We start from the raw sequence: 27473 nt of genomic DNA, 5'->3' as shown, positions 1-27473 counted from the left end.
ATATCTTCTGTAGGGGAAGTTTTAACTATAAACAAAAGTGATACCAGGTGCCATGGCTCACACCTGTAATCCCAGCATTTTGGGAGGCCGAAGCAGGAGGACAGTTTGAGCCCAGGAGTTCAAGGCCAGCCTGGGCAACAAAGTGAGACCCTGTCTCTACAAAAATAAAAATAAAATATTTAGCCGGGCATAGTGATGCATGCCTGTGGTCCCAGCTACACAGAAGGCTGAGGCAGGAGGATTGCTTGAGCCTAGGAGGTCAAGGCTATAGTGATCCATGATCACAACACTGTACTCCGGCCTGGGTGACAGAGCAAGACCCTATCTTAAAAAAAGAAAAGTGACAGTAAATCTGGTCATAAAGTCTACACCATTATTCCCTCCTGATACTCCCACCCCTGCCAAAAAATTCCTACTGAAATGGTATGTGCTATCTTCCAATTCAAGATTTAGTATATTTACTTATCCCTCTCCTTGAGATCCCATTAAAAATAATAGTAAATGAATAGAGAAAGTTATAAATTCATGGCTATAAAAAAAGGGGAAGGATAGTAGATTTGAATGAAGATTAGGGAGAGCTACAGAGAATGTAAGAGTGATGACTGATGAAGCTGGGCAGAGAAAGCCACATACATGTAGAGAGGCTACAGCCAAGGAAGGACGAATCTTCACTTTAGAGCACCAGAGAGGTCTTGGACTTAGAAACACAATATCTAATAGAGGGCAGGAGTCAGATGTGGGCTATTGGATATTTATTGAAAGTTTGTGGATGGAACAGCCAGCCTTTTCATTGCTGAAGGCAGAAGGATCAGTAGCCAGGTTACCTACCTTCAGGCAAAAAGTCAGAGAATTTATTGTCTAAAAAAGTTGAATGAGGCCGGGCGTGGTGGCTCATGCCTGTAATCCCAGCACTTTGGGAGGCCAAGATGGGCAGATCACCTGAGGTCGGGAGTTTGAGACCAGCCTGCCCAACATGGAGAAACCCCGTCTCTACTAAAAAATACAAAATTAGCTGGGTGTGGCACATGCCTGTAATCCCAGCTACTCGGGAGGCTGAGGCAGGAGAATTGCTTGAACCCGGGAAGTGGAGGTTGCAGTGAGCCCAGATCATGCCATTGCACTCCAGCCTGGGCAGCAAGAGCGAAACTCTGTCTCAAAAAAAAAAAAAAAAAGGTTGAATGAACTGTCTGTAATAAACAAAGACAGCTAGTGCAGAGTTGGTGCTACAGGAAGAAGGTCTTCCACATTCTGACCTTTAAGGATCCCCAAGTTTAATTGCCAACTTTTTGTCTGCTCACCTAAAGCAATTGGCTAAAACAAATTACTTAGAATTCTGTACTTAGCCAAACTATCAGTTAAGTGTGAGGATAGAATTAAGACATTTCCAGCTATGCAGGAATTTGAAAATATATCCCCATACCCTGTTTCTTAGAAGGTTATCTGAGGTAGTATATCAAAGGAACGAGGAGGTAATCAAAAAAAGGGGGGAGGCGTGGGATTCAGGGAACATCAGATTTAATCCAGGAGAGTATTGAAGTCCCAAGATTACAATGAATAGGATACCTAGGAAGCAGTTAGTCCAGATTGGAGTGAAATAACAGAGGGCTTTAAATAGGAACAATCTGGGAGACATCTGCAAGATGGTAGACTAGGAAGCTCCAGGCCCTTGTTACCCCATGGAGACACTGAATTAACAACCATATACAGACCAGAATATCACTGTGAGAACTCTAGAGCTGAATTAAGAAGTTTCAGTGCCCAAGCCAATGCCTAACCAAGAACATAGTCTATCAAAAGTGCTAGGAAAGTTTGTGGAATTTTGCATGCCCATGTCCCTCTCCCTCCCTGGGAAAGCATAGTTCAACCAGGAGAAAACCTCCCATACCTTGGCTCTTCCCTTAGGCCAGAAACAAAAGAGTGGACCACGCATGCAATGTACTGACTTGTCTGGGGGCTGCCTGGCCGCCCACCTCGGCCTCCCAAGGTGCTGGGATTACAGGCGTGAGCCACCGCACCTGTCCTGGAGTGGGAGGCTGAGATGGGAGTTATCACCTGAGGTCGGGAGTTCAAGGCCAGCTCAGCCAGCATGGTGAAACCCCATCTCTACTAAAAATGTAAACATTAGCTGGGTGTGGTGGTGCATGCCTGCAGTCTCAGCTACTCAGGCACAAGAATTGCTTGAACCCCGAAGGTGGAGGTTGCAGTGAGCCAAAATCATGCCACTGTACTCCAGCTTGGGCAACAGAGCAAGACTCTGTCTCAAAAAATAAAACAAGTTATGGGTATACAGTATATAAAGATCTAACTTAAGACATTGATAATATAAATTGTGGTAGAGTAGTAAAGAAGTAGAGGTTTTTGTATGCAACTGAAGTTGTTAAACTAGATTGTTATAACTTTAAGATATGTTATGTGATCTCATTGGTAACTTCAAGTAAGATATCTATAGAATATACCCAAAAGGAAATGGGAAAGAAATCAAAGCATGTCACTACAAAAAAAATCAATGAAAAATGAAGGAAGGCAGTAACAAAGGAAAGGAGGCCTGAAAAGGCTTTACAAGACATACAGGAAATAATTAATATGGCCATAGTAAGTTCTTCCCTATCGGTAATTATTTTAAATGCCAATAGATTAAAGTCCCCAATTAAAAGACAGAGATTAGCTGAATGGACTAAAAACCAGGATCCAACTATATGCCATCTACAAGAGACTCACTTTATATCTTTTCAAATACCAAACTCTTGTGGCCAGGTGCAATGGCTCATGCCTGTAATTCCAGCACTTTGGGAGACCGATGTAGAAGGATTGCTTGAAGTCAGTGTAGAAGGATTGCTTGAAGTCAGCCTAGACAACATAGAAAGACTCTGTCTCTAAAAAAGTTTTTTTAATTGGTAGGCATAGTAACACACACCTGTTGTCCCAGCTACTGTGGAGGTTGAGGTGGGAGGATCCCGTGAGCCCAGGAGTTCTAGGCTGCAGTAGGCTATCATAGTGCCACTGCACTCCAGTTGGGTGACAGAGCAAGACCCTGTCTCTAAAAAAAAAAAGAAATAAAGAAAGACTTGCTGAAAGTGAAAGCATGAGAAAAGATATTCCTCACAAATGGTAATCCAAAGAGAGCAAGGGTGGCTATACTAATATAAGACAAAAAGACTTTAAGTCAAAAACTGTTGCAAGTGGCAAAGAAGGACATTATATAATAAAAGGGTCAATTCACCAAGGAGGTATAACAATTACAAATATATATGCACTAAACATCAGACTTCCTAAATATATAAAGCAAACACTGACAGAATTGAAAGAAGAAATAGTCAACACAATAATAGTAGGAGATTCAATACCCCACTTTCAATAATGGATAAAATAACCAGACAGAAAATCAATAAGGAAACAGAGCACTTGAACAATACTATAGGCCACTTAACCATAGACATACACAGAACATTCCACCCAACAACAGCAGAACACACACTCAAGTGTACGTGGAATTTTCTCCAGATAGACCACATGTTGGGCCACAAAACAAGACTTAAACAAAATATAAAAACATTGACATTCTACCAAGTATCTTCCAATCACAATGGGATGAAACTAGAAATCTATAGCAGAATGAAATCTGGAAAACCCATGAATATATGGCAACTAAACAACACATAACAATGGTTCAGAGAAAAAAAATCTCATGGGAAATTTTAAAATACCTTGAGACAAATTAAAATGGAAATATGACATATGAAAACTTATGGATGCAGCAAAAGCAGCACTAAGAAGTTACAGATGTAAATAAATGCTTACATTAAAAAAGAAGAAAGATCTCAAACCAACAACCTGACTATATCTAAAGTAGGAAAAGAAGAAACTGAAGCCAAAGTTAGCAGAGGAAGGTAATAGTAAAGATTAGAGCAGAGATAAATGAAGAACAAGGGAAAAATGAACAAAACTAAGATTTGGGGTTTTTAAACATTTGATTTGTGTGTTTTGAGGCAGAGTCTCGCTCTGTCACCCAGGCTGGAGCTCAGTAGCACAATTATAGCTTACTGAAACCTTGAACTTCTGGGCTCAAGCTATCCTCCAGCCTCAGCCTCTCAAGTAGCTGGGACAACAAGCATGTGTCACCATACTCAGCTAATTTTTTTATTATTTTTTGTAGAGGTGGGAATCTAGCTAAGTTGCCCAGGCTGGTCTTGAACTGTTGGCCTCAAGTGATCCTCCCACCTTTACCTCCCAGAGTACTAGGATTACAGACATGAGCCACTGCACCCAGCCACAGAGTTGGGTTTTTGAAAAGATCAAAACTGACAAGCTCTTAACTAGATTAAAAAAGAGAGAAGATTCAAATTACTAAAATCAGCATTGATAGCTCAGTGATAGAATTTTTAAAAATTACTAAAATCTGAAATGAAAGAGGGGGCATTACAACCAGTGCCACAGAAATAAAAAGGATTATAAGAGAATACTACCAACAATTATACCCCCAGTAAACTGGAGAACCTAGAATAAATGGAGTATTTCCTAGAAACCTACCAAGATTGACTCATGAAGAAATAAAAAATCTGAACAGAACAATAACTAGTAAGGAGATAGAATCAGTAATCAAAAACCTTTCAACAAAAAAGCCTAGATCAAGGTGGCTTCACTAGTAAATTTGGGCAAACATTTAAATAAAAATTAACACCAATCCTCCTCACACTTTTCCAAAAAACAGAAGGAGAGATAACTTATTTCAGCTTATTCTATGAGGCCAGCATTACCCTGTGATATGGTTTGGCTGTGTCCCCACCCAAATCTCATCTTGAATTGTAGCTCCCATAATTCCCACGTGTTATGGGAGGGACCTGGTGGGAGGTAATTGAATCATTGGGGTGGGTTTTCCTGTGCTGTTCTCATAATAGTGAATAAATCTCATGAGATCTGATGGTTTTATAAAGGGGAGTTCCCCTACACAAGCTCTCTTTCCTACTGCCATGTAAGACGTGACTTTGCTCCTCATTCACCTTTCGCCATGATTGTGAGGCCTCCCCAGCCATGTGGAACTGTAAGTCAACTAAACCTCTTTCCTTTATAAATTACCCAGTCTAGGGTATGTCTTTATTAGTAGCGTGATACACCCTGATATCAAAGCCAGATCAAAAAAACTACAAGCAGCTGGGTGCAGTGGCTCATGCCTGCAATCCCAGCACTTTGGGAGGCCAAGGTGGGCGGATTGCTTGAGGCCAGGAGTTCAAGACCAGCATGGCCAACATGGCGAAACCCCATCTCTGCTAAAGATAACAAAAATTAACCGAGTATGGTGGCGTGCACCTGAAATCCCAACTACTGGGGAGGCTGAGGCAGGAGAATCGCCTGAACCCAGGAGGCAGGGGTTGCAGTGAGCCAAGATGGTGCCACTGCACTCCAACCTGGGCAATAGAGTGAGACTCTGTCTCAAAAAAAAAAAAAAGGAAAAGGAAAAAACTAAAACTGCCAACCAATATACCTGATAAATGTTGATGAAGAAATCCTCAACAAAATACTAACAAACTAAAATTCAATAGCACATTAAAAGGATATGCAGTCATCCCTTGGTTGACTACATGGGGGGACTGGTTCCAGGACCTCCCTTGGATACCAAAATTTGCAGATGTTCAAATCCCATATAATCTATGCACATCCTCTTATATACTTCAAATCATCTGTAGATTACTTATGATACCTCATACAATGTAAATTATATATAAATAGTTGTTATACTGCATTGTTTAAGGAATGATGACAAGAAAAAACATTTATACATATTCAGTGTAGATGTAAATTTTTTTTCAATTATTTTCAAATCTCAGTTGGTTGAATCCATGGATGCAGAACCCACAGATACAGAGAGCCAACTGTAAACCATGAACATGTGGGATTTATTCCTGGATGGTTTAACATATGAAAATAAATGTGATACACCATATTACAGAATGAAGGAGGAAAAACACACAATCACCTCAATTAATGCAGAAAACACTTGACAAAATTCAACACCCTTTCTTGATAAAGACACTCAAACTAGAAATAAAACTACCTCAACATAATAAAGGCCATATGTGAAAAGCCCACAGTTGGCATCATACTGAATGGTGAAAGACTGAAATATTTTCCTCTAAGATCAGACGTGCCTGCTCTTGCCACTTCTATTCAACATAGTACATCAAGACCTAGACAGAGCAGTTAGTCAAGAAAAAGAAATAAAAGGCATCCAAATTAGAAAGGGAGAAGTAAAATATCTCTGTTCCCAGGTGACATGATCTTATATGTAGAAAATCCTAAAATTCCACCAAAAAAACTAGTAAATGAAATAATAAGTGAATTCAGCAAAACAGCAGTATATAAAACCAGCTCACAAAACTCAGTTGCATTTTTGTTAAACCAACAATGAAAAATCTGAAAAGGAAATAACACAATTTCATTTACAATATCATCAAAAAGAATAAAGTACTCAGTCATAAACCTAACCAAGGAGGTGAAAGATTTGTACACTGGAAGCTACAAAATGTCGTGGAAAGAAATTAGACACCAATAAATGGTAAGGCTTCCTATATTCATGGAGTGGAAGACTTAATATGGTTAAGATGTCACTACTACCCAAAGCGATCTACAGGTTCAACACAATTCCCATAAAAATCCCAACAGCATTTCTTTTTTTTGTAGAAATAGAAAATTCCATCCTAAAATTCATGTTGAATCCCAAGGGACACCAACTTTTAGTCTTTCAGAAGTTGGTGTCTAGCCGGGCATGATGGTGGGCACCTGTAATCTCAGCTACTCAGGAGGCTGAGTCCAGAGAATTGTTTGAACCCGGGAGGCAGAGGTTGCAGTGAGCTGAGATCACACCACTGCATTCCAGTGTGGGTGACAGAATGAGACTGTGTCTTTAAAAAAAAAAAAAAAAAAATTGGTATCTTGCAAAGGACATCAAATAGCCAAAGCAATTTTTTTTTTTTGAGACAGAGTTTAGCTCTTATTGCCCAGGTTACAGTGCAATGGCGCAATCTCAGCTCACTACAACCTCCGCCTCCTGGGTTTAAGTGATGCCTCAGCCTCCCAAGTAGCTGGGATTACAGGCATGCACCACCATGCCCGGCTAATTTTGTATTTTTAATAGAGATGGGTTTTTCCATGTTGGTCAGGCTGGTCTTGAACTCCCGACCTTTGATGATCTGCCTGCCTCAGCCTCCCAAAGCGCTGGGATTACAGGCATGAGCCACCATGCCCAGCTAGTCAAAGCAATCTTGAAATAAAAAGAACAAAGTTGGAGTTCTCACACTTCTTGACTGTAAAATATAAAGCTACAGTAATCAAAACAGTATGGTACAAGAAAAAAGACAGACATATGGAATAGAGAGCCCAGAAATAAACCTTTGGGTACATGGTCAAGTGATCTTCATTAAGGGTGCTAAGACCACTCAGTGGTGAAAAGACCGTCTCTGAATGTCATAGGAAAAAGTGGATATCCACTTGCAAAAGAATGAAGTTGGACTCTGAACATATAAAAATTAACTTAAAATGCATTAAAGACCTGAATATAAGACCCAAATCTATAAAATTCATTGAAGAAAGCATGGGGCAAAGCTTCATGACATTGGATTTGGCAATTGATTTCTTGAATATGACACCAAAAACACAGGCAGCAAAAACAAAAATAGACAGATAATACTACATCAAACTTCAGAACTTCTGTGCATCAACAGAGTGAGCAATAAAAATAGAAAATACAAAAATAGAGTGAAAAGGCAGCCTATGGGATGGGAGAAAATAGTTATAAATCATATATCTGATGAGGGTTAATATCCAGAATATATAAAGAACTCCAGCAACTCAACAACAAATGAATAACCCAATTTAAAAATGGGCAGAGGACTTATATAGACATTTCTCCAAAGATGATATGGAAATGGCCAACAAACTTCTGAAAAGATACTCAATATAACTAGTCATTAGAGATATGCAAATCAAAACCACAATGCAGTGTCACCTCATACCAATTAGAATGGCCACTATTTTTAAAAAAACAAAGTGTGGGCAAGAATTTGGAGAAATTAGAACCTTTGTGCACTTTTGGTGGGATTGTAAAGTGGTGCAACTGCTATGGAAAACAGTATGAGGGAATGTGAAATGGGAAGTTGTTCAATGGATATAGAGTTTCAGTTTTGCAAGATGAAAAGTTCTGGGGCTCTTTTACAGGACTGTGAATATACTTAACACTACTGAACTGTACACTTAAAAATGTTTACGATAGTAAATTTAATGATAATGTGGTTTTTATAACAGTTTTTTTTTTTTTGAGACAGAGTCTTGCTCTGTTGCCCAGGCTGGAGTGCAGTGGCGTGATCTCAGCTCCCTGCAAGCTCCGCCTCCTGGGTTCACACCATTCTCCTGCCTCAGCCTCCCGAGTAGCTGGTACTACAGGCGCCCGCCACCACGCCTGGCTAATTTTTTGTATTTTTAGTAGAGACGGGGTTTCACCGTATTAGCCAGGATGGTCGTGATCTCCTGACCTCGTGATCCACCCGCCTCAGCCTCCCAAAGTGCTGGGATTACAGGTTGTAAGCCACCGCGCCTGGCTTTTATCACAATTTTTAAACTTTTGTTAAAAGAAAACAGACAATAATAGACATTGCCAAGAATGTGGAGAACATAAGTCTCATACATTGCTGATGAGAATATAAATAGTACAGGCACTCTGGAAAATGGTTTGACAGTTTCTTTAAAAGTTGAACATAAATTTATTTGCCCTGTCTATTCCAATTCTAGATATAGACCCAACAAAAATGAAAACCTCTGTCAGCCAAAGACTTACATTCAAATGTTCAAAGCAGTGTTATGCATAATAGCCAAAATGTGGAAATAACCCAAATGTCCATCAGCTGGTGAATGGATAAACAAAATGAAATACTGTTCAGTAATTAAAAGCAATGAGCTGGGCCAAGATGGCAGTGCAGGTGGTGCAGGCGGTGCAGGCAGTTCATCTCGAGTCTGACGCTTTCCTCGTTTGTCTCAACCATGCTCTGAGCACAGAGAAGGAGGAAGTGATGGGGCTGTGCATAGGGGAGTTGAACGATGATATAAGGAGTGACTCCAAATTTGCATATACTGGAACTGAAATGCTCACAGTTGCTGAAAAGGTTGATGCCATCAGAATTGTTCACATTCATTCTCTCATCATCTTACGATGTTCTGATAAGAGGAAGGACCAAGTAGAAATTTCTCCAGGGCAGGTGTCTGCAGCTTCAACAGAGGCAGAGAGGTTGGCTGAACTGACAGGCCGCCGCATGAGAGTTGTGGGCTGGTATCATTCCCATCCTCATATAACTGTTTGGCCTTCACACGTTGATGTTCGCACACAAGCCATGTACCAGATGATGGATCAAGGCTTTGTAGGACTTATTTTTTCCTGTTTCATAGAAGGTAAGAACACAAGCACTGGCCGGGTACTCTACGCTTGCTTCCAATCCATACAGGCCCAAAAGAGTTCAGAGTCCCTTCATGGTCCACAAGACTTCTGGAGCTCCAGCCAGCACATCTCCATTGAGGGCCAGAAGGAAGAGGAAAGGTATGAGAGAATCAAAATCCCAATCCGTATTGTACCTCATGTCACTATCAGGAAAGTGTGCCTTGAATCAGCAGTAGAGCTGCCCAAGATCCTGTGCCAGGAGGAGCAGGATGCATATTGGAGGATCCACAGCCTTACACATCCGGACTCAGTAACCAAGATCCATAATGGCTCAGTGTTTACCAAGAATCTGTGCAGTCAGATGTCGGCAGTCAGCGGGCCTCTTCTACAGTGGTTGAAGGACAGACTGGAGCAAAACCAACAGCATTTGCAGGAATTGCAACAAGAAAAGGAAGAGCTTATGCAAGAACTTTCTTCTCTAGAATAAAGCAGGAGACAAAATGGAGAAAGATGAAAATATCCAGTGTGAAGTTACTTAAGCTAAATCAGTTTTGAAGAGGAAAAACTTGGAGGACTCACATTACCTGACTTCAAGACTTACTATAAAGCTGTAGTAATCAAGATAGATGGTATTGGCAGAGGAACAGACACATAGATCAATGGAACAGATGAGAGAACCCAGAAATAAATCCATATAAATATGCTCAACTGATTTTGAAAAAGTGCAAAAGCAATTCAATGGAGGAAGAATAGCCTTTCTGACAAATTATGCTGGAGCAATTAGACACCCATAGCGAGGAGAAAAAAGAACCTCTACTTAAACCTTACATCTTATATAAAATTTAACTCAAAATGTATAATGGACTTAAATGCAATACATAAAACTATATAACTTTGAAAAAAGCCACAGGAGAAAAATCTTCAGGATCTTGGGCTAGGTGACAAGTTCTTGGACTTTGCCCCAAAAGCATATCCATAAAAGATAAAAACTGGTATATTGGACTTCTTCAAAATTTAAAATCTTGTGATTTAAGAAGAGGAAAAGATAAGCTACAGATTGAGGTGAATTTGCAAACTATATATCTGATCAATTTGGAATATATAAAGTGTGCTAAAAACTCAACTGAAGTCAGGCATGGTAGCTCATGCTTGTAATCTCACCACTTTGGGAGGCCAAGATGGGAGGCTTGAGGTTAGGGGTTCCAGACCAACCTGGGCAACATAGTGAGACTGTCTCTACAAAAAATTTTTTTTTAAAGATTAGCTGGGCACCGTCCCAGCTACTAGGGAGGCAGGAGGATCACTTGAGCCCAGGAGTTTGAGGCTGCAGTGAGCTATGATCACACCACCACACTCCAACCTGTGTAACAGAATGAGGCCTTGTCTCAAAAAAAAAAGGCCACAAAAACTCAACAATAAAAACAAACAGTCCAATTAGAAAATGGGCAAAAGACATGAATAAATGTTTCACTGAAGAGGATCTATAGATGGCAAGTAAGCATATGAAAAGCCGTTAAACTCCATAAGTCACCAGGGAATGCAAATTGAAACCACAGTGAGGCTATGACTTACTTATCTGAATGGCTAAAGAAAAAATAGTGAAAATACCAAATACTAATGAGGATACAAACTGGATATTTTATACATTGTTGACAGGAATGTAAAATGGTACAGCCACTCTGGAAAAGAGTTTATAAATTTCTTATCAAGTTAAACATAATTTTTTAATCATGGTTAAACAAACCATCCATAACTTGGAATACTACTCTGGAATGAAAAGGAACTAACTGTTGATACAAGAACCTGGTTGTACCTCAGGGGTATTATGGTGACCAAAAAAGCCAGTCTCAAATGGTCACATACTGTATGATTGCATTTATATAACATTCTTGAGGTGACAAAATTATTGAAATGAAGAACAGATTAATGGTTGCCAGGGATAGGGACTGGAGGAGGTGTGGGGTATGTATGACTATAAAGGGATGACGCAAGGAGTTCCTTTGTGCTGATGGAACAGTTCTATATGATTATGATGATTATGATGTTGATTATAACATTTGATTATGAAGTTAAGCATGTGAGTCTTGACCTCTGCTGAAGTTGTATGGACCTACATACACACAAATGAATGCATGTAAAATCTGGTGATACTGAATAAAGTCTGTAGTCTAGATAGCAAAAAATAAAAATAAAAAATAAAAAATAAGCAATGCGCTATTGATGCATACCATTAATATGGGCAGACCTTAAAAAAAATAAGCTAAGTGAAAGAAACCACACACAAAACATTACATATTGTGTGATTCTATTTCTAAGAAAATGTTTAGAAAAGGCAGATCTAGAGAGACAGAAAGCAGATGAGTGGTTGCCTTGGCCTGATGATTAGAAAGAGAACTGTAAGTGCCCATGAGGGATCTTTTGGGATAATGGAAATGTTCTAAAAAGTAGATTATGGTAGTGTTTGCACAACTCAGTAGGTTTACTACAAATCATTGAATTGTACTTTTAAAATGGCTGAATTTTATGGTGTGCTAATAAAGTTGTTTTATTTATTTATTTTTGAGACAGGGTCTCTTGCTCTGTCACCCAGGCTGGAGTGCAGTGGCGTGATCATAGCTCACTGCAGCCGTGACCTCTTGAACTCAAGTGATCCTCCTGCCTCAGCCTCCTAAGTAGCTAGGACTACAGGCACATGCTATCATGCCTGGCTAATTTTTTTATTTTTATTTTTGTAGAGATGGGGTCTCACTGTGTTTCCGGGGCTGGTCTTGTTTCCTGGCCTCAAATGATCCTCCCACCTCAGCCTCCCAGAATTCTGAGATCACAGGCATGAATGACTATGCCCAGCCCACATTATTTAAAAAAAAAAAAAGGAGAAAGAATTATTTGGGGAAAATAGGTATTCTCAAAATTCAGCACTATTCTTGAGTTGAAAAAGATATATTATAATTACAGGTAGTTAAAGGAGGGGAGAAAAAAACAAAACTCTAGAAAAACAAAAAAAACTTCACAAGAAAGGAATGATTTTCTTAGTATACTATATGGATTTACTGAAAGTAGTTAGTAAAAGTATTTAGTAAATACTTTTAACAGAATCCTGACACTGTAAACACTATGTAGTTATAACATTTAGAATCAATTTATATACAAAGCATAGGAGACAATTTTATTAGCCTTGACGATGTAAAATGGAAAGTATAGAAGATAAAGTTGGGAGATGAAAAGGGACAGGACCTCTGAAAGTAGTAGGGCTGGTGTAACATTCTTATCTTCCAAAATGGGGAGTCAAGAGATACTGTCTATAGATGATGGAAATACACTTATTTTAGGAAGAGAAGAGGTGGGGGACTGGCCTAAGTAAATTCTTATCTAGCATAGCAGAAACCAATAGATAATGTCTACAATTGATAAATCAAGAAATCATAATAAAAGCCTATTTCTTTAGAGATGTTTATGGTGACTTCTAGAAGAATGAGTTAAAAATTATTCTAGGATACTGGAGAAGACAAGTAGTGGTGGAGAGTGGAGTCAGTAGAAGACTTTCTTTTTATCAAAAATCTAGCACAAGGCTGGGCGCAGTGGCTCACGCCAGTAATCCCAACACTTTGGGAGACTGATGCAGGTGGATCACCTGAGGTCAGGAGTTCAAAGACCAGCCTGACCATTATGGTGAAACCCTGTCTCTACTAAAAAAACAAAAATTAGCCAGGTCTGGTGGCAGGCACCTATAATCCCAGCTACTTGGGAGGCTGAGGCTGGAGAATTGCTTGAGCCTGGGAGGCAGAGGTTACGGTGAGCCAAGAACGCGCCACTGCACTCCAGCCTGGGTGACAGACTGAGACTCCATCTCAAAAAAAAAAAAAAAAAAATCTAGCACAGGTACTTGATTTTTTAAAAAAGCATTTGCATCAGTTATCAAGGATTAGAGAAAAACACATTTGGAAGACAAAGATATTGTCACCTCCTCCCAAAAAAGAAAGAAATGATATGTATTTAGAATGGTCACTTAGTTTCCTACTGACTGAATCATATCCTGGTCCATTAGTTTATATTCTGAGAAATATACCTATTCCCTGGAGTTCGGAAGTTCCACACAGTCCAGAAATAGTTTGGTACTTTCTGGTTCTTTAAAGTTTGAAGCCTAAACTCCCAGCACTTGTCTGGTAGTAAAGGGAAACCAACAAATTGTGCATGCCTGCCTACTATGTGACAGGTACTTACGCTGTCTTTGGTAAGGTTAGAATTATCCCCATGTAAACTAGAAGGACAGTAAGTCCTAGAGGGCTTAAATAAAGGACAGAGCTAGGTCTAAAACAAACATTAACAAAAACTGAATGCTGCGTGCCTCCAAAGCCCATGCTGTTTAACTGTTTGTCAGTTAGGATCATTTCACCTGTAACAGAATACCCAACTCAGGCTTGGCCCAACAGTCAAGTTGAGCCAAGCCAACAGACTTGGCTCAATCAGCTCGCATGACTGGAAGTTCATCAGTAGAATGGACATCATGGTGGTTTGATCTAGCAGCACAGAAGTCATTAAAGAACCAGTTTCTCTTTCTCTGTTTTGCCATCCGTAGTTTTGGGTATATCCTGAGGTTGATAGGTTCAGTGAGAGGGAGAGATTGACTTCCCATGGCTGCCTCTTAAATCAAATGATCTACAATCCTAGAGATTCCAGTAGATATCTGATTGCAGCTTAGGTGTTAGAAAATTATAATTATCTGCAGATGCCTAGATCCTTAGAACAGGTAATAATACTTAAAAAATAGTTTCTGAAACCTTATAATGTATGATTTTTTTCAGCAGTCGCCCTATTTGTCCTCTCTCATAATGACCCAGACTAACTGCCCTCTCCTAGGAGCCTCTCTTTTAAGCACAGGCATACTTGTTGATGCATGGCCTTCTCTTGGGCTTAGTATTTATGAGAGCCCACTGTTGACTGTCATCCAGAAGACTGAGAAGAAAGACTGACTTCTCATTCTTTTTCCCACAGGGACAAACTCTGCCTGGGCGAGTCCTTTTCCTGCGTTATGTCGTTCAGACCCTAGAAGATGACTTCCAGCAGACCCTGAGGAGGCAACGGCAGCACCTGCAGCAATCCATTGCAAACATGGTGCTGTCCTGTGACAAGCAGCCCCACAATGTCAGGTAAGCAGCCACCTGAGCCCTGAGATGAGAAGAGGTAAGGGATTATAGGTGGGCAGCTGCTGAAGGCCAGAATATCAGCCAGGTGAGGTTTTCTAGTCAGTAGATAGTGTAATAGGGCTAATTATTAAAACTGTAGATAGACCAGGTGCAGTGATTCACACCTGTAATCCCAGTACTTTGGGAGGCCGAGGTGGGCAGATCACTTGAGGTCAGGAGTTCAAAACCAGCCTGGCCAACATGGCAAAACCACGTCTCTACTAAAAATATACAAATTAGCAGGGCGTGGTGGTGTATGCCTGTAATTCCAGCTACTTGGGAGGCTGAGGTGGGAGAATCACTTGAACCCAGGAGGCAGAGGTTGCAGTGAGCCGAGATTGCACCGCTGTACTCCAGCCTGGGTGACAGAGCAAGACCCGTCTCAAAAATAATTAATTAATTTTTTTAAATAAAACTATAGCTAATCATAAAAGAAACCCCTCCTGATAATCATAAAAGAAACCAACAATGCGGCAGGCACCACATAGCTTGAGTGAGTTTTCTCTCAAGACCAACAGACTTCCTTTGGTCTATTTCAATATTGTCCAAACAACCTTATGAAATCTAGGGGAAAACCTTATGTAAAACTTTTCAGTTTTTATTAACCTACATTTATTCCTATCCCCCGATGAACCTCAATATAAATCTCATTTGTCACTACTAGTTTCTGGAAAGTAATATCTATAACAAGAGGTCATGTAGCTGACAATAAGGTACATTAGATAGTAAGCATGTGTTCTTTTTTGCAGAATCCAGAGTTTCTGGAAGCATGGAACTACTATATGCTTATACCTAGTGGGGGAAAATATGATCTTTAGGGTAGGGGATCGTGGGCTGGAATTTTCCTTTTGGAACTACAGATGGCCCTGACTCATGATGGTTTGGCTTAGGATTTTTTGACTTTACATTGGTACAGAAGCAATAACCATTCAGTAGAAACTATACCTCAAGTACCCAACAAACATTCTGTTTTTCATTTTCAGTATAGTATTCAATAAATTGCATAAACTGTTCAACACTTTATTATAAAATAAGCTTTGTGTTGCATGATTTTGCCCAACTAGCTGTCAGTGTTCTGAGCACATTTAAGGGAGGCTAGGCTAGGCTACAGTGTTTGGTAGATTGGGTGCATTAAATGTGTTTTCAACTGAAAATATTTTCAGCTTACAGTGGTGTCTTAGTCCCTTTGTGTTGCCATAAAGGAATGCTGGAGGCTGGGTAATTTATAAAGAAAAGAGGTTTATTTGGCTCACAATTCTACAAGCTGTACAAGAAGCATGGCTCCAGCATCTGTTTCTGGTGAGGGCATCAGGAAGCTTCTACTCATGACAGAAGGTGAAGGAGAGCTGGAGTATCACCTGGCAAGGGAGGAAGGAAGACAGGGGGCGGGGCTATAGTGCCAACCTCTGTCAAACAGTCGGCTCTCAAGTTAACTAATAGAGTGAGAACTCACTCGTTACCATGAGGACAGCACCGAGACATTTATGAAGGATCTGCCTCCATGACCCAAACATCTTCCACTAGGCCCCATCTCCAACATTGGAGCTCATATCAACATGAGATTTGGAGGGGTCAGATATCAAAGCTATATCAGATGGGTTTATCCAGATGTAACCCCATCGTAGGTTGAGCATCCGAACATCCCTTGCTTTTTTGGAAATGGCTTTTACTAGAAGGGTGTACCAGCATCTCTTTGTTGAGAGCAGCATTGAAACTCTTCCACATTTATGTTCTCATATGTTCTTACATATTTGTTGAAAGTAGTATACATAGGTCAACATGAGGCATTGACTATGATAAATCCTCTAATAAAAAGGAGGACGTTTCGTTATGTTTTGGGCATTGGTCAGTTTTCCCACCTCCTTAGTTTACATGCCCATATTTATTTCCCTATATGTGATATTTTATCTAATTTTAGGGGTACAAAATCAGTAAGCAGAGAATCAACAAAGAGCACAAGACAGCATAGTTGAATTTTAAAGCGAAAAATTGGCCGGGTGCAGTGGCTCACACCTGTAATCCCAGTACTTTGGGAGGCCGAGGCGGGCAGATCACCTGAGCCCAGGAGTTCAAGACCAGCCTGGCCAACACGGTGAAACCCTGTCTCTACTAAAAATACAAAAATTAGCTGGGCATGGTGGCATGTGCCTGTAATCCCAGCTACTTGGGAGACCGAGACAGGAGAATTGCTTGAACCTGGGTGGCAGAGGTTGCAGTAAGCCAAGATCACACCACTGCACTCCAGCCTGGGCGACAGAGCAAGACTCTGTCTCAAAAGCAAATAAAAAATAAATTTTAAAAAGTGAAAAATAATTTACATAATGAGAACAATTCCATCTACCATTATGCTTTGCGAGCCTAGGCATTAAGAGTGAGTGGGATACCCAAGGCACTGTTCTCTCAGTTGCTTTCATTTTCACCTCCTGTGATGTGAGCCTCTCACTGTACAGGGTATGACTCTTGGGTTTAAAGATAGGCATTTAAGGCTGGGCACAGTGGCTCACACCTGTAATCCTAGCACTTTGGGAGGCCAAGATGGGCAGATCACTTGAGGTCAGGAGTTCGACACGAGCCTAGCCAACATGGTGAAACCCCATCTCTACTAAAAAATACAAAAAAAAAAAAAAAAAAAAAACCCAAAAAATTTGCCAGGCATAGTGCCAGGCACCTGTAATCCCAGCTACTTGAGAGGCTGAGGCAGGAGAATTGCTTGAACCCAGGAGGTGGAGGTTGCAGTGAGCCAAGATCACGCCATTGCACTCCAGCCTGGGCAACAAGAGGGAAACTCTGTCTCATAAATAAATAAAGGCATTTTGGGCTGCGCATGGTGGCTGAGGCCTGTAATCCCAGCACTTTGGGAGGCCAAGGTGGGCAGATTACATGAGGCCAGGAGTTTGAGACCAGCCTGGCCTCAAAACCCCACCTCTACTAAAAGTGCAAAAACAGCCAGGCATGGTGGTGCACTTCTGTAATCCCAGCTACTCGGGAGACTGAGGCATGAGAATCATTTAAACCTGGGAGGCAGAGGTTGCAGTGAGCCAGGATTGCACCACTGCAATTTAGCCTGGGCAACAGAGGAAGACTCTGTCTCAAAAACAAAACAACAACGACAAAGATTGGCATTTTTGAGGGGTGTTTGTGACCTCTAAATCTAGGCCAGGTCCTCTGTTTTGTGCTTACTCAATGAAAAAAATCATTTGTTTCAGTTGGCAGGAAAATGAGCTATCTTTGATTCATTAAGAAATGGATATTAGACTGAGTTGGTGATTACAAGGATGTATGCATGTATTTATCTAAATTCATCAAACAAAACTTTGACAATTTATTGTATGTAAATTATACCTCAAAGAGGTATTTTTAAAAAGAGAGAGAGATGATCAGTCTCCATATGACCGCCTCTTAAGGGGTCTTTTCTTTCTTTCATTTTGAAGTATGCATACAAAGAGTAGACTAGTTTCTACAAGACTTCAGAAATATACTTGTCTCCAGGTCCCCTCACCTGCATTTCTGTTTCTCTTTAATTGATTTTTTTAATATTTACCCCCATATGGCAAAATAACATGCTTGCAGTGCTGCTTCTTGATTTTTCATTGTTAGCCATTATCTGTTGACTTCTCACATGAAAGGTAGGGAGTTTGCTCTTTTTCCTCCCCACATTCCCCATCACACACATATTTGCCAGCCCCTATATCATTAATATATTATAATTTTTATATCAGTGTTCAATGTTTCTATTACTATGACTATGTATGCTAGTCAGAATTTTACTAAGTACTAAACCGTGATTGCTTTTCCTTTCATTCATATCTTTTTGTTTTCCCTAAGGTTAATAATTATCCTATTTTTAAGTTTCTTGCTTTCCTTGTACATATCAGAATTCAACCCCAAATTCTCTCCTAGTTGTGTTACCGGTGGAGGGTGTCTAGGTTCTTGGCATCTTGAACAAAGAACTGGACAAAATGTACAAACAAAGCAAGGAAAAATGAAGCAACAAAAGCAGAGATTTGTTGAAAATGAAGGCACACTCCACAGGGTGGGAGCAGGCCCAAGCAAGCAACTCAAGAGCCTGGTTACAGAATTTTCTGGGGTTTAAATACCTTCTAGAGGTTTCTCATTGTACTTGATGTACACCCTATGTAAATGAAGTAATGGCCCACCATCAGTTTGATTAGTTGTGGGAGGGGAAAAATCAGAGGCTGAAGTGAAGTTACAAAGTTATACTCCTATGCAAATGAAGACTTGGCCCATGACCAGCCTGATTGGTTGTGGGAGGGGACCAGTCAGAGGTACTTTCAATTTTTCATCTGCCATGCAGAAAAAGCAGGGAGCAGGGCAGGGTTGCAAAGGGAGAAGCCTCTGGTCCTTTTGTTACTTGGGCGTGGAAAATTGGGGTTTTCCTTTTGATTTAGTTAGAGGAATTCAACATGAATTGGCCTTAGGTTCCCTGCATCCAGATCCTATTTTCTTGCCTCAGTTGGTCTCAGTATCCCCTCAAGATATTCACACTGGATTGTCCTACTAGTTTCTTCTCAAAAATCTGAGGCAGAATGTTTTGATCTCCTTCAATCTAGATCACTCGTCCTCTTTTCCAGTCTTCATCGTAAATTTGAGAGTCCTCTTTAATGCTTTTCAAGACTGGATGACTTGTTTGTTTGTCCTGTCTTTTCTCTTTCATGGCCCGTACCTTCATTTAAGGAATCCATTCCTAGCAGCTTTCTAAGAAAGGTGTATGCGAAGTAAAGTTTCTGAGATCTTGTTTGTCTGCAAATGTCTTTATCTTCTCATACATTGATTGATAATTAGACTGAGGATAGATGATTTGCTTAGAAATAACTTTTCTACAGAACATCAAAGGAAATCTTTCATTGTCTTCTAGCTTCCAGAATTGCTGTTAAGAAATGATAAGTAGCCGGATGTGGTGGCTCACACCTGTAGTCCCAGCACTTTGGGAGGCCAAGGTGGGTGGATCACTTTGAGCTCAGGTGTTCAAGACCAGCCTGGGCAACATGGCAAAACCCCATCTCTACCAAAACTACAAAAAACTAGCTGAGTGTAGTGGCGCACACCTGTGGTCCCAGCTACGCGGAAGGCTGAGATAGGAGGATCACTTGAGCCTGGGTGGCAGAGGTTGCACTGAGCTGAGATCATGCCACTGCACTCCAGCCTGGGTGTGAGAGCAAGAAGACCCTGTCTCAGGGGAAAAAAAAGAAGTCATAAGTTATTTCGATTACTGATTCTTTGTATGTGCCCTGGTTTTTCCCTCTGGAAGTTTGTAAAGTTCTCTTTTTGCCAAATGTGCCTATCCTAGGTTTATATTCATCCATTGGGTTGGGCATTCAGTGGGCCATTTCAGTCTGGAAAAATGTCCTTCATTTCTAATAAACAGGATTTTTCACTTTTGTAATTATCTTTCTAATTTCCAAGAGCTCTTTTATTTTTTCTCTGTGTCTTCCTTATTAAAATTAATAAATAAGCCAGGTATGGTGGCATGTGCCTGTAGTCCCAGCTACTGGAGAGGCTGAGGCAGGAGGATTGCTTGAGCTCAGGAGTTCAGTGAGCTATGATGGCACCACTGCACTCCTGCCTGGACAACAGAGCAAGCCCTTATCTCTAAAAAATAATAATAATAGGCTGGGCACAGTGGCTCAGGCCTGTAATCCTAGCACTTTCAGGGGCCAAAGTGGAAAGATAGCTTGAGGCCAGGAGTTCAAGACCAACCTGGGCAACATAGCAAGACCCTGACTCTGCAAAAAAAAAAAATAATATAAACTGTATTCTTATTTTCTTCTTTCCTGGATCCATGTCATCTCATATCTTTGATTTTGCTAATCAGAATTTTCATTTTTGTTTATACTGTTTCTCTTCTACATAATGTCTGTTTTCTCCAAGTTGCTTTTTTGGGAGGTAGGAGAGGCTATTTCGGTCTCTATCTCTTTATGTTAAAAGCTTTCCATAGATGTCTGGTAAACCTTGGTAGTCTATAGTCTATCCATATTTAAAGGTGCGAGACTCAAAAGCTAATGGAAGCTCTGAAGACACGAGAGGACTTGTCATTTCTGCACTTCCCTCTAGGTGGAGCTGATTTCTCATTTCTAAGAAAATTTCTTGAGTCGAGGTCTTTCCTCTTGGGCTGGTTCGGTTTTACAGAGAAGACATCCAGCCTCTTACATGAAGGATAAAGACAGGATGCCAAGGTTTTGGAAGACATGTGTGAGAAGATGGCAAGGGTCTCTGCATTCAGCATGCCTGTGTTCATTGAGTGCCGCATTTGCTTCAGTGTTTGCTTCAGTGTCTGCTTCCAAGCCGTGCCTGGTATCCCAGTCCAGAGATCATCTGTTTTACCTCTCCACAAAGTTAACTTGTAGTCTGCAGGATTGGGGAAGTTCTAGAGGTCTAAAAACTTCTTAAACAGCTTTCAAGCCATCCTATTTTATTTATTTATTTTTTATTTTTATTTATTTTTTTTTTTTGAGGCGAAGTCTCACTGTGGTTGCCCAAGGCTGGAGTGCAGCAGCCCGATCACAGCTCACTGCAGCTTTGACCTCCCTGGGGTCAGGTGATCCTCCCACCTCAGCCTCTTGGGTAGCTAGGACTACTAGCACGTGCCACCACGCCCTGCTAATTTTTAATATTTTTAGTAGAAACAGGTTTTCACCATTTTGCCCAGGCTAGTCTCAAACTCTTGGACTCAAGCCATTTGCCCACCGCAGCTTCCCAAAGTGCTGGGATTACAAGAGTGAGCCACCATGCCTGGCCACCTCCTACATATTTCAATTTACCCCTCTTTCACCATCACTTCAGAGAAACCTGGTGCTACCACTTGCAGAACTTATTGAAGTTTTTTTTTTTTTTTAAGTAAATAGGATTAAATAGGATAGCTCTTCTCTGCTGCTGGCTTAGGATTCAGCTTTCTCAATTCCACTAAGTCGATTAAAATGTATTCCTTTGCCTAATTCATAGGCTTGGATTAAACATCATCTTAAAACATGGCACAGTGGCTTTATTTGCTCAGTTAATTGGTTGCTTTTAATTTTGTAATCAGCATCTCTCAACCTACTCCCAAATCAAAGACTAAGCCCTTGACGGTTACCTCACCCCTCATCCATCAGCCTGAGCAACATAGCCAGAACCCATCTCTACACCCCTCATCACCCACCTTGCACCCAGGTGATCATCATTCTGCATGGTCATTATTTCATTTCTTTTCTTTCTATGTAGTTTTATTGCATATACATGTATTCCTATAAAATATATTTTTTTACTTTAGTTCCTTTAGCTCTATATTAAAAGGTATCATGCTGTATGTAATCTATTGAGAATTTTATTTTTCACTTACTATTTTATAGTACCAAGATTTGTCCATATTGTTGCCTGTCACTGTAGTTATTCATATTGATATTCATATTCATATTCATATCCTTCATTTGCCTTCCACCTTTCAAAATTTCACTGCTATCACCCGGGAGGCGGAGCTTGCAGTGAGCCGAGATTGCACCACTGCACTCCAGCCTGGCGACAGGGCGAGACTCCGTCTAAAAAAAAAAAAAAAAAAAAACTCACTGCTATTCATCTTCTCTCCTCTTCTCTTCTTCCTTGTGGATATTTTTCAAAAGTTATTTATTATAATATTAGTGGGGTTTTAGGAGGAAACAAAATTAGGTGTGTATATTCAATCTACTATTTTTACCTAGGTTACCTAAGTAATCATTAAAAGTAGTTTTGACTATATGAGATGTTTTTACCTTATTAACTTGTAGAGCCTCATCCCTGTATAAAGTATGATTCCACTGCACACACTCTAAACCTTAGTTGTTAACATTAATAGGTGACAATAATATAGAGCTGGCAAGGACTTCTGTGGCCACCCAGTCTAACTTTCCACTTGGTTTAGGAATGTTCCTGCTCAGGAAGGCACAGATAGTACTATTTTACCCTGAAGTTACTTTTGAATACTTACAACTCAAAGAAAAATGTTGGTATTTTAGTTAGCTTTTTTTTTTTTTTTTTTTTTTTTTGTAGAGATGGGTTCTTGCTGTGTTGCTCAGGCTGGTCTCAAACTCCTGGTCTCAAAAGATCCTCCCACCTCAGCCTCCCAAAGTGCTGGGATTACAAGCGTCAGCCACCATGCCTGGCCTTTAGTTGACTTTTACAGCCTTACTGCAGTTAAATGTGATGTTTTTATTAGACTTGTTTAATTACTGACAATAGCCGAAGGGCCCTTTTGTTGCCTATAGGGAAATCCAGGGATCTGGGGGCCCAGGTTAAGGCTGTAGTTCTGAGCACCATAAATACAACAGACATTGAAACCTTTTCTTTCTTTCTTTCTTTTTTTTCTGCACAGGAAAAGAAAGAATAAACCTTTTCTTTCTTTTTTCCATTACAGGGATGTTATCAAGTGGCTGGTCAAAGCAGTAACTGAAGATGGATTGACTCAGCCCCCAAATGGAAATCAAACGTCTTCAGGAACAGGAATCTTGAAGGCTGGCAGTAGCCACCCTTCTTCCCAGCCCAACCTGACAAAGAACACCAATCAGCTGTAAGGGGCAGGCAGTTATCTTTCTTGGGGTTTAGTGTTTTAGAGAGAACAACACCAATCCCTAAGAGCAGCTTCCCCCAAATTAACAAGATCTTAGAACATAGGGTGATGCTTATTCAAGACTTAGTTTAACTAAAGGCTAAATTTCTAATTTCAAAGGTAGAACAAAACCAGGTGCTTTCACCCCTAGAATGAATAGGACTTCACAAAGTGAATACGAAGTCACAACGCAGATGCAAAACAAATGCTAGAGGACACTGCCCTTCACTTCCTGCATTTCAGGAGACAGTAAAGGGTTACAGCTCCTCATCACTTCAGATATCCATTGCCATAGAGAAGGAGTGGTGTGTAGTGTGAGTTTTGTTAACCTCGAGTCCTCAAGGTCCTGGGTTTCTCTCCCCAGGTCCCAGGAGAAAAATAGCAGTTCAGCCTGCAGGTTCCAACACACCAAGGCAGGTCTCATCACCGCAGACTGCACTGGAAAGAAATTCATGGCATTTCTTTTCTGGAGTTGAGAGTGGCCTTGGCATTTTTTGAGAGATGCCGGGATATTAGGGGCTGGGGCTACCCTTGCACAAATAAGCCAGTATTCCATGTCAATCATATTGTTAAAAGCCAGTCACACTGGGCATTTCAAATGTAACATTTGTGTCTGAATTCACAATGTTATGTTATAATCCGGTTGCACCAACCTGATTTTTATGGAAGGCCTACAAGTTTAAATTGTTTCCTAAATTATAAATAATTATAACTAATTTAGGAAAAAATTTTATATCTAAAGGGGAATGTTTTGGAACAATGAAGCATTTGGACAGATTGAGGAAGGCCCTAAAGTGGCATTCTGCCACATGGGCCACATACAGACCCAAGAGGGAGATGGACACTGTTCCTTCAATGGAAGCTAATATCATATAACAATCATCATAATAAAGTTTATAAATACATGTTAGTAGAAATAACAATAGGGTCCCCTAAAAGTCAATTTTGTTATGATCTTAACAACAATAATAGGTTGCTACCACTTATCACTAGAGAGTCCCTGTCTGTGAGATATATTATATAGCACTCACAACTTTACAAAATAGATATTATTGCTCACCCTTTTTATAGATGAGAACACTTGGACTCAGGGCAGTTTAGTAACTTGTCGAAGGTTGAACAGCTTATCATTGTAGAGACAGAATCTGAGGCCAGAGCTCCTGGTCTGGCCCACCTGTTGTGTTACTAGCTGCAGATTTTCTTAAAGTAAAGCCTTTCTTCCGTCACAGATAACACATGTTGCCGGGCGCGGTGGCTCACGCCTGTAATCCCAGCACTTTGGGAGGCCAAGGTGGGCGGATCATGAGGTCAGGAGATGGAGACCATCCTGGCTAACATGGTGAAACCCCGTCTCTACTAGAAAAATACAAAAAAATAGCCCGGCATGGTGGCGGGCACCTGTAGTCCCAGCTACTCAGGAGGCTGAGGCAGGAGAATGGCGTGAACCTGGGAGGCGGAGCTTGCAGTGAGCCGAGATCGCGCCGCTGCACTCCAGCTTGGGCGACAGAGCTAGACTCCATCTCAAAAAATAAAAATAAAAAAAAAAAATAACACGTGTTAGAAAAGGTTGATATCAGGCCAGGCTCACCTTTCTGAGAGGTTGCCCCGACTCCCAGTGCCACATCAGGCTGGCTCTTTCCCACAGTTAGATCTAATGGGAGAAAAGGTCAGGTTCCACCAGGGGAGGTTCTGAGACTGAACTTAGTAAGAAACTATTGTAAAGGAAATAGTAACAGGAGAAAACTGTATGGCAAATACATATTTTCTCCTGTATCAAAGAAATTTAAATCATTTTAAGTCACTCTGGACCTGTTTCTTCATCTGCAAAATAGGGAAGTTATGGATTAGATGATCCTTATAGTTCTCTAGATCCTTAAGGTTGTGTGGTTCTATTTTTGAATTTAAAAGCAGCTTGCTTTTACAGCTCAACCCCAGGTTCTGAGAGGTTCAGATAGTATGTTCTGGCAGAAGGGATTCAGGTAGGTGAAATTGCTAAATAAAAGCATGCTGATGGTTTGAGTAGTTCTCCCTGACCTTGTGTGTGCTTTATAAGATCCTTGAGTTGTCTCTACTCTCGATGTACACTGGTGGGGACCTCCTCCCAGCCACACAATGGCTCCTTGCCAGACCCTCACACTCATCTGTGTCCTATGTTCTGGACTCAGGATTGCGTGCCAGCTTCAGAGGATGCTCTCCATAGCCGTAGAGGTGGACAGGACCCCCACCTGCAGCTCCAATAAAATTGCCGAGATGATGTTTGGGTATGTGCTGGACATTCCTGAGAGGAGCCAGAGGTGAGTCGTAGTTTTGTTGGGGAGAGTAGTTACTTAAAAAAAAACCTCTTGGAAATCATTTTTATTAAATTAACTTTTCTATCTATGCTACCTGTCAGGAACAGAATTTTACAAGAGAAAATTCCAAACTAATTAAGATAGGAAGAAAATAGTAGAAGGATTATTCTTACGTCTTTGACTTTTGGAAAGGAAGTTCTCAAGTAATTATTATTATTTACAACTGAGATATAATTTCTTGGGAAGAGGCACAGCACCCTAAATGGAGCCTAAATTTTCTAACCTTATCAATTTGCCTAACAATTTTACTCTTCTTTCAATATTTAGCTGTTAAGGCTGGGTGCAGTGACTCACACCTGTAATCCCAGCACTTTGGGAGGACTAGGACTAGGCGAGCAGATCACCTGAGGTCAGGAGTTCAAGACCAGCCTTGGCCAACATGGTGAAACCCTGTCTCTACTAAAAATACGAAAATTAGTTGGGCATGGTGGTGCACACCTATAATCTCAGCTACTCAGGAGGCTGAGACACGAAAATCGCTTGAACCAGGAGGTGGAGGTTGCAGTGAGCTGAGATTGCTCCACTGCACTCCAGCCTGGGTGACAGAGTGAGACTCCATCTCAAAAAAAACAAAAATAAAGGCCGGCCATGGTGGCTCACACCTGTAATCCCAGCACTTTGGGAGACCGAGGTGGGCGGATCACGAGGTCAGGAGATCGAGACCTTCCTGGCTAATGCGATGAAACCCCGTCTCTACTAAAAATACAAAAAAATTAGCTGGGTGTGGTGGTAGGCGCCTGTAGTCCCAGCTATTCAGGAGGCTGAGGCAGGAGAATGCCGTGAACCCTGGAGGCGGAGCTTGCACCGGGCCGAGATTGCGCCACCGCACTCCAGCCTGGGCGACAGAGTGAGACTCCGTCTCAAAAAATAAATAAATAAAATAAATAAATAAATAAAAATTTAACTGTTAAGCCCTGCCTTCTTCTCTGATCTTTATCCATACGCCTGGCATAAGTGTTCACTAAAGGCTTGGTGGGTGAAAGAAATAGATATATCCAATATTAGAGGAACTAGAGGTGACACAAGAATGAAAAGAGTTGGACCTATAGAATGACCCCAGATATTAAGAATTAGGAATTCAGTTTCTCTAAGCATGAATTAGTGAAGTATTTCATTAGGAAGGGATAAAGAAATGGTTTTTGGCTAAAAACAATGATTCCTTCCTTGAACCAGTAATTTTAAAATCCAGAGGAAGAAAAATAAACTAGAATGAATACGAATTCATGAACAATTGCTGGTATAGGAAATAAGTATAAGAGAGTCATTGTGTAGTGGTGACCCTTGGGGAAATTATGGTGTATGTTTGTCTTCAGTGCATCTCCACCAGCTCCATGCCTGCTTCCCATCCCCATCCCTAAACTCCCAGCTGACAACCAAGACAACTATTGTGCAGCTCTAGTTTCTTCTATTACAAGAAAATGTCATGCCAAATAGTACTGGAATAGGACTTAATTAAAATACTCTGGTAAGATTAAGACATTTACTGAGTCCCTACAATGTGCCAGTCATTGTCACATTAATTATCTCATTTGTTTTCTGTTTTTTTTTCTTTTTCTTTTCCTTTATAATTTAGAAACAGGGTCTTGCTATGTTGCCCATGCTAGTTTTGAACTCCTGGGCTCAAGCAATCCTCCTGCCTCAGCCTCCCAAAGTTCTGGGATTACAGGCATGAGCCACCGCACCCAGCCTTATTTATTTTTCTTATAATGTTATCCCTGTTTATTTATTTATTTATTTTGAGGCAGAGTCTCACTCTGTCACCCAGGCTGGAGTACAGTGGTGGGATCTCAGCTCTCTGCAATCTTTGCCTCCTGGGTTCAAGTGATTCTCCTGCCTTAGCCTCCCGAGTGGCTGGGATTACAGGTGCATGCCCCTATACCCAGCTAATTTGTGTATTTTTAGTAGAGATGGGGTTTCACCATGTTAGCCAGGCTGGTCTCAAACTC

At 40.8% G+C, this 27473-nt stretch overlaps 2 protein-coding genes across 5 annotated transcripts in view; both read left to right on the top strand.

Moving 5' to 3' along the window:
* Positions 1-27473, top strand: part of LOC100452562 (SUMO-interacting motif-containing protein 1) — a 94748-nt gene that overhangs the window by 47648 nt on the left and 19627 nt on the right. For all 4 annotated transcript variants that reach the window (XM_024247022.3, XM_054546972.2, XM_054546973.2 and 1 more), the window contains 3 exons: positions 14411-14565; positions 22985-23137; positions 25342-25470. In XM_024247022.3, coding sequence (XP_024102790.2) covers positions 14411-14565; positions 22985-23137; positions 25342-25470 — 437 coding nt within the window. The remainder of the gene's footprint in view (positions 1-14410; positions 14566-22984; positions 23138-25341; positions 25471-27473) is intronic.
* LOC129056882 (lys-63-specific deubiquitinase BRCC36-like) lies at positions 24-13324 on the top strand. The gene has a single exon (XM_054546975.1). The coding sequence runs from the start codon at positions 8940-8942 to the stop codon at positions 9903-9905; it is 966 nt and encodes a 321-aa protein (XP_054402950.1). The 5' UTR covers positions 24-8939; the 3' UTR covers positions 9906-13324.

The sequence above is a fragment of the Pongo abelii genome, chromosome 4 (genome assembly GCF_028885655.2).
Source record: "Pongo abelii isolate AG06213 chromosome 4, NHGRI_mPonAbe1-v2.0_pri, whole genome shotgun sequence".
Lineage (NCBI taxonomy): Eukaryota > Metazoa > Chordata > Mammalia > Primates > Hominidae > Pongo > Pongo abelii.
Note: the sequence above shows the minus strand (reverse complement) of the source record. Positions and strands in the feature narration are given on the sequence as shown.